Source organism: Chinchilla lanigera, unplaced genomic scaffold (genome assembly GCF_000276665.1).
Source record: "Chinchilla lanigera isolate Chin_1 unplaced genomic scaffold, ChiLan1.0 scaffold00041, whole genome shotgun sequence".
In the NCBI taxonomy this organism is placed as follows: Eukaryota; Metazoa; Chordata; class Mammalia; order Rodentia; family Chinchillidae; genus Chinchilla; species Chinchilla lanigera.
This window is the reverse complement of record NW_004955442.1, coordinates 391088-401867: the sequence shown is the minus strand read 5'-3', so window position 1 is coordinate 401867 and position 10780 is coordinate 391088. Positions and strand designations below refer to the sequence as shown.

Sequence of the window (10780 nt, the reverse complement as noted above, 5' to 3'; positions counted from 1 at the left end):
AAGATTAGTTTGTGTAGCATTTTGACTTGTTTTAAAGTTCTAACAGAAATGTTATACAGATTTACTGATTACTGATATATTCTTTTTGTTTTTTTTTTTTTGGTTTTTCTCCAGTACCGGGAACTGAACTCACGACCTTGTGCTTGCCAGGCAGGCGCTTTTGCTGCTGAGCTAAATCCCCAGCCCCTCCTAAAGCACTTTCTACAGAACAGAAATGTCCTATAAAAACCTGTGCTTCCCAGTAAATAACTACAAGCCAGAATATACTGATAGGTACTTGACGGGTACCAAGAGAATGAACGGACATGGAAGTATCCCCATGAGGCCAGTGGCTACTCAGTTGTTCAGCACAGCTCCAGGTGTCCTTAGAACAGGACTGTGGGCTATAAATAGACCCATCTTTATCTCTTACTAATGTGCTTTGGTTTGGAAGTGGCTTGAGTGTCCCCTACAGCTTTATGTGCTGACATTTAGTCCCCTTTGGGAAGCATTAAGGGTGTGGAAATGCAATCTGACCCTGGGGCCTTGGGAAGTGGTGAGGGTTAGATTTAGGTCATTAGTTTGGGGCCTCCATGACTGAATATTGGTGGCTTCATAAGACTAGAGGGAGAGCTGGGTGTGGTGGCACACGCCTATAATCCCAGCACTCGGGAGGCTGAGGCAGGAGGATCGTTGCAAGTTTGAGATCACCCTGGGCTACAAAGTGAGCTCAAAGCCAGCCTCACTGCATAGTGCAACCCTGTCTCAAAAAGAAAAAAAAAAAGACTAGAGAGAGATCAGGAAGGACACACATGTGCTTTGTCTCTGGCTATGCAGTGCTCTGCTCTGCCTTGGAATCTACCAGCATGAAGTCCATTGCCAGTTTGGGCCCTTGTCCTTGGACCAGAATCATGAACAAAAGAAACCTCTTTTCTTTTATCCCCAGCCTTAGATATCTAGCGATAGTAACTAATGCTTAAAGGCAAATTGTTTTCCATAGTGGCAGAGCTGGTTTCCCTTTATCTTAATCATTCTCCTCCAGCCTCCTAGGCTATGGCTAACCAGCAAAGTATCCAGGTGGAAATTTCTGGAAATAAACAGTCTTTTTAAGTCTTCTTCAGAGAAATAGAACCAATAGGATTTTTATACATGATAAAGAAATTTATTGTAAGGAATTGGCTCATCAGATTTCAGAAGCTGATGCATCCCAAGATCTAAAGCAGGAGGCTGGAGACCAAGGAGAGTCCATGGTATAAGTCTCAGTGCAGAGGCTACAGGCTCAAGCTCCAAGAGCCTGTAAAAACCCCACCACAGACATCAAAGGTTCTAGTTTAATTCCCAGTTCCCATCCCTGCCGTGGGGTTAGATCTTCATATTTACCATTTCTGGAATGTATGGTTGTAAACTGGTTGTAAATGCCCTGCCCTTCCTGGACTCCCAAAATGTATTGTTCTCCCCGTAAATGCTCTACCCTCCCAGATTCTCGGAATGTCCTGTTCCTGCCATAAAAAATCCCCTCATTGTTACAGATGTGATATGTGTTTGCCAAACAGGATGCAGTTTTAGGGTATAAAAGCCACTCTCATCCCTGGATGGGCACTGGTCTGATCCTTCCCTGTGGGGAGGCTCTCAGTCAGTCCCTGGCCAGGAATAAAGGCTCGTCCTAAATTCCAATTGGTGGTCCGTGCGTCTTGGTGTTTGTCAGTCGGTACCATTTGGTGCGGTTCTGGTTGCGAGTCCAGAACAAGCCAATGTTTCGGTTGGAGTCCAAAGGCTAGAAAGAAGCAACGTCTTGGCTCAAGTAGTCAGGCAGGTGGAGTTCCCTGTCACTCAGCCTTTTTGCTCTATTCTGGCCTTCAACTGATGGATACAACCCACCCAGGGAGAGCAAGCTGCTTTCCTCCTCTACCATTAAAAAATTCATCTCATCTGGAAACACTCTCAAAGACACACCCAGAATCATGTGTGACTAAATGTCTGTATGATTTGTGCCCCAGGCCAGCTGACACATAAAAGGTCGCAAACAATGATCTCCTGCCCAACTCCCTGGGTCAGGAGGTTCACAGGAGATCCACTGAAGGAAAGGCTCTCAGAGCAACAGAATGAAACAGATCTGTGAGAGATGGCTTCCAGAGAGAAGTACTTCCTTTTGTGCACCTTGTTCTGACTGAAAGACATTTTGGTAGAGGAGGAGCTTGTCAAGTGCGGGATGTTTCTTTGTCCGTCAGTCAACCCTGGCCCCTGGCTCACCTCCCAGCACACTGAGCAACCTCACAGGAGGGTCCCCCATGTGGATGGCTCAGTCACAGCACCTCCTCCCTCGCTCCTCCTGGCTGCTGCATCCCTGTCCTGTTCCTTCCAGGCCTCTTCCCTCCCTTCCCTTCCTACTCTGTAAATGCTTGTATATTTGGTCCAAGACAAAGTGCTTTTCAGATCTTCTGCAGTTAGGGGCATCTCTTCCCACCCGGTGTGTACAGTGGCCCTGGCAGTGTGACCTGTTCTTGGGAGATGCTATTTAAAACCCGGAGCGGCACTGGAGTGATGCAGAGCTCTGAGAGTGGCGGCGATGTGTCAGGTTACATAAATCACATGCTTCACACTGCCCTTGGCTTGAAACTCTCTTAACAGACTTCAGCTTTACCAGTGTATGAAGGGAAAAGAAGCATAGGTTCTAATTTTAAAATAATAATAATAATAATAATAATACAATCAAGGCCCCAGGGTAAAGTTGGACTTCGTGGTTGAGAGTTACATTCAGCGGGCCCGTCTCAGAGACCCAGCTTGTCTTGGGAGAGCACTGTTTGCTGCCTGGTCTCTGGAGATGATTCAGCAGCCCCCCCGCCCCCTGCCCCCTCCCTCAAAGACAGTGCTAACAATTAAAGGAAGAAGAAAACTTTCACTCACTTACTCCCAAGGAAAAGCCACCTACATTCATAGGTATCATCTTTTTATCCCTCACTACAGCGCTAGCAGTGTGTTATGGTTTGTATTTGAGTGTCCCCGCCAAAGCCTCATTGTTAATGGTTGATGCATTGTGCCAACTCAGGGAGTCTAGAGGTTTGGCTAAGTGACTCAGCAGTTCTGCCTCTTGGGGTGAAAAGGACACTCCCTTACCCTTCTGGGATATTGTTTATTGTGTTAATTTGAGAAGTTTAGAAGGTTAACAATGCAACTCAGAAGGGGTCCAGGGTGCTTACTTTGTATTCATCCTGAGCCTGTGCAAGAGGCAGGCAGGCGGAGGGTGTGGGTGTGGAGGGCCACCCCCACCTCCCCAGAGCGGGTAGACTGCATAAAAAAAGGAATTGAAGAAGGACTGGCTGCTGGTTCTCCAGAGGAGGTCAGGTCTTCGCCTTCAGCTCGGTCGTCTCCTGGCTTCAGGTGCAGACTGTTGTCCGTTTGGACTCTTCAGCCTTCTGGTGTTGGCTCTCCGGCCTTTATCATAGATTCTTCAGCATTTCGTCGCAGACCCATCAGCCTTTTGATACGGACTCGCATGGACACTGCAGCGAGCTCCAGGCCCGGGGCTGGGCTCTTCAATCTCCAGTGTGCAGACACCCTCTGCACGCTTCCTCATCTAACTCTGTAGCTGACCATTGTAACCCAAACTTGTAATTCCTTGTACATTTGTTTATCTTGTATTATATCTGTTCCTCTAGTAAACCCTGACTGATACACTCATGCAGTCATGGGTGGCTTCTAGAGTTTATGATTGATTCATGGTCCAACGCTGGGATTATGGGTATGAGTGCTACACCTGCCCTGGGGCAGATAGTTTGCATACAATGTAAAGGAGGGAAAGAGGCTTGCCTTCTGCTGCTCCCCCCTTATTGCTCTTGTTGTTTTTGCTGTTTTCTGCCACCATGAATGGTTGCCCTCTGCCTTATGCCACTCTGCCTTGGAGATAGCTGAGTACAGAATAGACTGAAACCTCCACAAACTGTGAGCTAAATAAACCTTTCTTTCCTTAATTTTGGGCATCAGGTATTTTATCTCAGCAACAAGGGAAAAGTAACAAAGACACAGGGAGAGACCATTGTTCCCATTTTACAGATGGAGAAACTGAGGCTGAATATGTGCCTTGGGCCACACAAGTTGGTAAGAAGTAGAACTAGTTGCAACATCAGTTGAAAGGCCCTACAGCTTGACCTCAGAGATGGACTTGCCCCAGATAGCCTGAGTTATACCACTGTCTGCTATCTAATGGAACCTGTTCAACCCTGGGCAAGTGGGTCAACCTCTCTGCGCCTCTGTTTCTTTGTATATAAAGTGGGTGTGTATGACACTACCTGCCTATATGGTTGCAGTAGGGATTAAATACATCAATACCACAATACACTTAGACTCGTACCCAGCATAGCACATATTCAAACACCCATGCACTTTCTACTATCTTGCCTCAAATTCCTTTCAGGTTGCCAGGGCCTGATCTCTTCATTATACCAGGTGCTTCTTAAGACAGTGAAGTTTTAGAGTTCAAGCCTAAGCTTGGGAGATACTGAAGCTGCAGGGTGTACTCCTGAAATCTGCCCCTCCAAACTGCCTTCCCAGCCTGCTGCAATGCTGCCTCTGGCTGATTAAAAGCCATCACTGTCTGGTGCAAACTGAGAGACAGGGCACTCATCCCTTTTATGAAAATCCAGCAAGCGGGTGTGACAGGGAGATAACCACCCCCCACCCCTCTCTGAGGCTGAAGATACTTAATTATCTGAAACCCCGATAAGCAGCAGGAGCAGGATGGCACTCCAGACACGGAGAAGCTGAGCCTCGCAACCATAGCCTGCGAGAGTTATTAAAGCTAACGAGGTGACTTGGGCTGGGATGAAGGGTGAGAAAATGAACCTGAGGTTGTCAGCAGCCTCCAGGACCTCTTGCTCACAGTGGAACGGGGTGGGAGAGGCAGGGAGACGGGCCACGGAGGGAGGGACGAGGAGGACAGCACGCAGAGTCCAGGGGAAAGAGCAGCCTCCGAACCTGCCGTCTCCTGCAGAGGCGGTTTCATGAGACCGAGGGGCTCACTGGGCTGTTCCTGTACAGTCATGCAATTGCCAGACCTCAGGAGGGAGGCCTCAAAGTGCCACTTGGCAAGTTAGAAACCAGACAAGGAGTTAGGGGAGACAGAAGACGTGGGGACACATACAGGCCAGGGCGCACTGGTGGCCAGGCTGCGAGCCTGACTGGGGTCTCTGTGTCTGACCTCATGGCCCTGAGTCAGGGAAGCAGCTACATGGAGGGTGTCTTGATTTGTCCTTCTGGGAGTGAGCATGTGACACGCTACGTGACGGTATATACAGGGCTTAGTGCGAGCCCGCAGCCACAGTAAGGCTCAGTGGATGCTGTTCTCGAGAATCTTAGGGGCTAGGGCTCTGCAGTAAACGCCCAGCAAGTTGATTTTACAAACCTTGACGAAGTTGCAGCTCATCACTTTGGGCTCCAAAATAAACTTAAGCAAATTGCTTATGTTCAAAGAAAGAGTATGGACAAATCCAAAGAGGAATCCATTTGGCTTCCACTGCACTCAACTGAAGACGATAAAGCAAGACAAAATGTGATGTGGGATTGTGGCCTCCAACCAGGAGCTCCCCAAGCAAGGAGAAAAGAGGCTCCTGCAATGGGAATAAAAGCAACAGAAAGCTTGGGGTCCAGGCCGCCGCCTCCAAGGCAAACATATGGGTTCTAAATCCTGGTTCTGCCTCGTGCTGGTTACTGAGCTTAATAAGTCACCTCGCCTCTCTCACCTCAGCCATAAGTAGGAATAGAACCCACCCCACACGGGTTCTTAGTGAGAGAATTTAAAAAACCGAATTAGTGAGTGAATGTGTGCAGTACGCTGCACATCATCTGTGCTTGGTTGTGGGCCCAAAGTCACAGACCAAGGACATGGGAGAACCAGGCTGACTCTTGAGCTCATAGCAGAATTCCAACCAGTTCCCTGGGAATGAGGATACCATCCACTTCTCTTTCCTCAGAGTCCTGACAGGAGGAAAAGACCCAAGGCAGAGCTGGTGGGTCCTAGAGGAAAGGGTAGGACATAGGCAAAAGGAGAGCCAAAAGGAATTTCTAAACTTTGGGGTGAGTGTGTGGAAGGCAGCAGCCACCAAACCCGTTCTTAGAAGGACCGCACAGGCAGGAGGCCTTGGAAGCAAGGACAGCACCCGCGGTGAAATGTACGCTGACACAGCAGGCTCCAATAGCAATGTGCTTACTTTGGAGCAGGCGTGACTGAACCAATCTCACTGTCGTCATTACATCCGTGTCACCAGGACTGTTTCAGACACATGCTGCCATGTTCTTGTCACTTGGAGCTTCCTCCTCTGAGCCCAAAAATGCTTCATAGGGGCTGGAATTCTATCTGCTTGTTACTCTATCCCAAGAGCTCTACCATGTGCAAGAGTGTACAAAAACAGGGTTGTTGCTGGTGGTGGTGGAGTATGTTGTACATTTGGCAAATATTCATTGGCTTGACAAATACCAGGAACTGTTTAAGATGCCAGGAATATACAACGGAGAGGAAGATGGATAAAGCCTGATATGATTTAGTTTGGAAATGTTCCCTGAATGTTCATATGTTGAAGGCCTGGTCCCCAGGGCAGCAGTGCCCCCAGAAATCTCATTTTAGAGATGAAGGAGGAGATCAAACAGGGACCGAGGATAATAATGTTCCCTCCCAGCTCAGCCTTCTGCAAGATGCAACCTGCCCAGAGGTGCACCCGGCTCACCAATCCCAAAGGTGCACAAAGGACTCTGAGCTGGCCAGGACTGAGGATGTGGCACATTCCCATCTGGACAGACTTCTCATCCGTAGTCCTCAGGACTTCCAGGCCAATGGGTGAGGAGCCAACTTTATGCTAAATTCAGTCACACAGCTATTCCTCAGAGCTGGTCCTTCCACAGATGTGTGCTTATCCTGCAGGTGGATTCTGTTCTTATCTCCACTTTGCAGAAGCCCAAGGTAATGGACAGCCAAGCTGTGAAGTGTGACCCAAAGTGTTTATTAAATAAATGAATCAGTGGAAGAAGGGAGGAAGGAAGAAGGAGTGAAAGGAGAGAGGAGGGGAAGAGGAAGAAACTATATTTACCAAGATAATTCCTTTAAGGAATACAAACTCCACGGACATAGGCACCTTGTGTTAGTCAGTTTTCTGTTGCTGTGAGAAAATAACCTCACAAATCAGCTTATAAAAGGGAGGGTTTATTCTGGCTCAAGTTTGAGTTTATAGTCATCTAGCTGCATTGCTTTGGGGCTGAGGTGTGTCAGAACATCATGGTTGGGGAGTGTGTTGTTGGGGTGGGTGCTCAGCTCATGGCAGCTAGGAAGCAAAGAGAAAGAGAGAAGGACAGACAGACAGACAGATAGACAGCAAGGACAGGGCTGGGCACAAAATATGCCCCTCAAATGCAGATCACTAGTAGCCCATCTCTTCTACCTGTGCCCCATCGCCTCCCAAGAGATAATTCAGCTATGAACCCATCCATGGATTAGTCCACTACTGATGTCAGAGCCCTCATGACCCACTCAACCTTCCAAAAGCTCTGCCTCTGAGCACTGTCTCTCTGGGGACCAAGTCTTCAACACACAGACATTTATGGGGCATGAGAGTCAACTGAGATTGTTTTTTAATGGCTGTAAAACTTTATTCCAGTGCTTGACACACAGGAGGCCATGAAGAACCTCAGGATCTCCAGGACTGCTCCCTCCTCACACCTCTTCCTCCTCTTGGCCACTTCCCTGTTCCACTTACATGAACCTGAGCTCAGACTCCCGTCTGACCAAGACTTCCCGGAGACGCTGGATTTTTGCCATCTCTAACTCGATTTCTTCTGGCATCATGGTTGTCTCTGCCATGGAGATGATGTCCAGCTGATCTGTGCAGAGACACAAAACACAGGTGTCAGGATGCCGGGGCCATGTGAATTTTCAAGAATTCCTGTAGGATACACCCTGCCATCGTTCCGGGTCCCAGGGACCAGCACACCATGGTGATGCACAGATATCAGCCACACACAGACCTCCGCATGTGCTGCAAACATGTCTCTGTGAGTGGGCCCTTTGGACACTACAAGACACATTTTCTATGATGTTGTAGTTTGAGTAGGGTTTGTCCCCACCGAAACTCATGTTGGATCTTGGTCCCAGTGTGGCAGTGTTAGGGGGTAGTGGGGACTATTTTTTTGGTATTGGAAAATGAACACAGGTCTATACACTGAACCTTCTCAAGTCTCTAAATTGCCTAGGGAACAGCCCCAGTATGCCCAGGCTGGACACTGTCGAGAAGCCCCACAGAGCTGGCTGTTGGTGAGGTGAACCAGTGCTGTTTTGGTACACTGACACATGGAACAGAGGTAGGCCAGTGGGCAAGGCTGCCGTTTTATATCAAAGGGTTTAGGGAAAACCCAAAAGCATTCAGGGAAAACCCCAGTAGTCCTAGGTCACTTCACTGCCCAAATCCCAGAGTGAAAAGAAGGAAGAGCCCAGTGACGCAAGAAGGCAAGCAACCTTGGCCTGTAGTGGAACAAGGGCACTACCTCTGCCCCACAACCAGCAGGTAAAAGAAGCTAGTACTGTGAAGCAAAGGAAGCTGTTCAAGGTCCAGAAGGAGCCAACTGTACACAGGTCTGGGAGCAACTCAGGCCCTCCCTACCTGAGAACACCACAGCAACTGGGAGAGTGACATAAAGACAAGCACAATCAGAAGAAATGGACATCTAAAACATTGTCAGCTGAAGACCAGTTCCAGCCCCCACACCTAGAGGCCAAGGTCACCTCCGCATCCAGCACAAATCCTACAGCAAACTTGGTGGGGTTACACAGCACATTTCTGGGACCTCACTTGGACAGTACCACAGAACTGTGCATACCAGAGGAATTTTACTATTTTTCTTTTTCTTTGTTTGAGTGGTTCTCCTTTTTCAGTTTGGTTGGGGTGTTTTGCTTTGTTGTCTTGTTTGTTTGTTTTTTGTTTCTTTTGGTTTTGTTTTGCTTACTATTTAAGCTTCTTGTCTTGATTTTTGTTTTGTTTTATTCATCTTCTTTCTCTTTTCCCTCAACTACCTCTATTGATTTTATGATATTTTCATGGGAGTGAACATAGTCTCTTCTCTTTCAGGTTCACTTCAATATTCTTTTGGTTTCCCTTTCAGTCTTTCTGTCCTGTGCTCCCCTCCAGTTTCCTAAAACTTGGGTTATATTATATTCATGACCACCAAAGCAGCTCTCCCACATGTTCTGAAGGATATTTTAGAAAGAGATAAAGAGGACGACAATTCTAAAAACATCAATAGAAAGAAGCTTCCAGACAAGACAAAGCAATTAAACACAGGGGAAAGACAGGGTACTAACAACAGGAAAATAATATGAGAAGGATAAGCCAATGCATATCAGTTATAACCATCAATATTAATGGTCTTAATTCACCAATCAAAAGACACAGATTGGCAAAACAGATGAAAAACCAAGATCCAACAACATGCTGCATACAAGAAACACATTTAAGTCTAAAAGAAATTCATAAACTGAAAGTCAAAGGATGGAAAATAATACTTCATGTGGCAGGAACCCAGAATAAGCATGGGTAGCTATTCTATTTGCAGACAATGTGAACTTTGAGCCAAGACTGATCAAAAGAAACAAAAAGATCACTAAATACTTATTAATGAAAAACTCCAAGAAGAAGAGATCACAATCATAAATATACATGTATCAAATAACAGTGTAACCAACTACATAAAACAAATAATAATGGACATGAAAAATCAGATAAACACTAACACAATTGTAATAAAGGACCTTAATACCCCACTGTCACAAAGAGACAGATCAACTTGACAAAAAATCAACAAAGAAATATCAGAACTAATCCAAACCTGTGAACAAATGGACCTAGTAGGTGTCTACAGAATATTCCACCCCACAACATCAGAATATGCTTTCTTGTCAGCCACACATGGGACATGCTCCAAAACAGACCACATACTAGCCTATAGAACATGCTTAAGTAAATGCAGAGGAATGGAAATTATCTCATGGATATTATTTGACTATTGTGCAATGAAATTGGAAATCAATGGCAAAAGAAACCACAAAAACTACATACATAAACACCTGGAAATTAAGTAATACCTTCCTGAACAACCACAGAAGAAATTAAAGAAATTAAACAGTATCTATAATTAAGTGATAATAATGATACATATGGGAACTTATAGCATATTGGAACTTATAGGACACAATGAAAGCAGTCCTAAGAGGGAAATTTATAGTGGTGAATTTTCACATAAAAAAAAAACAGAATAAGCTCAAATAAACAACCTAATGTTGAACCTCAAACTTCTAGAAAAAGAACAAGAAGTCAAACCTAAAGCTCATACAAGGGAGGAAATTATAAAGATGAGAGCAGAAATTGATGCAATTGAGACTAAAAAAAAAAAAAAACACAAAGAATCAATGAATTGAAGAGCTGGTTCTTTGAAAGATTAAATAAAATTGAGGAACCCTTAGCCAACCTTATCAAAGAGAGCAAAGAAAAGACTCAAATTCATGCAATTAGGAATGAAAATGGTGAAATCACAACAGGTTCTGTGAAAATCCTGAAGATTATCAATACCTACTTCAAGAACCTGTACTCTAATAAGGTGGAAAATACAGAAGAAATGTAAAGATTCCTAGATATATATGAATTTGTCAATACTGAATCAAAAAGATATAAATATTCCTTAGGCTGGGGATTTGGCTCAGTGGCACAGCGCCTGCCTGGCAAGCACGAGGTCCTCAGTTTGAGCCATGGTACCCCCTCAAAAAGAAGAA

At 45.8% G+C, this 10780-nt stretch overlaps 1 protein-coding gene across 2 annotated transcripts in view; it reads right to left on the bottom strand.

Annotated features, from left to right (window-relative positions):
• Positions 1-10780, bottom strand: part of LOC102022429 (chromosome unknown open reading frame, human C16orf45) — a 125181-nt gene that overhangs the window by 40647 nt on the left and 73754 nt on the right. For both annotated transcript variants that reach the window (XM_005391063.2, XM_005391062.2), the window contains exon 2: positions 7719-7842. In XM_005391063.2, the coding sequence (XP_005391120.1) occupies positions 7719-7842 (124 nt within the window). The remainder of the gene's footprint in view (positions 1-7718; positions 7843-10780) is intronic.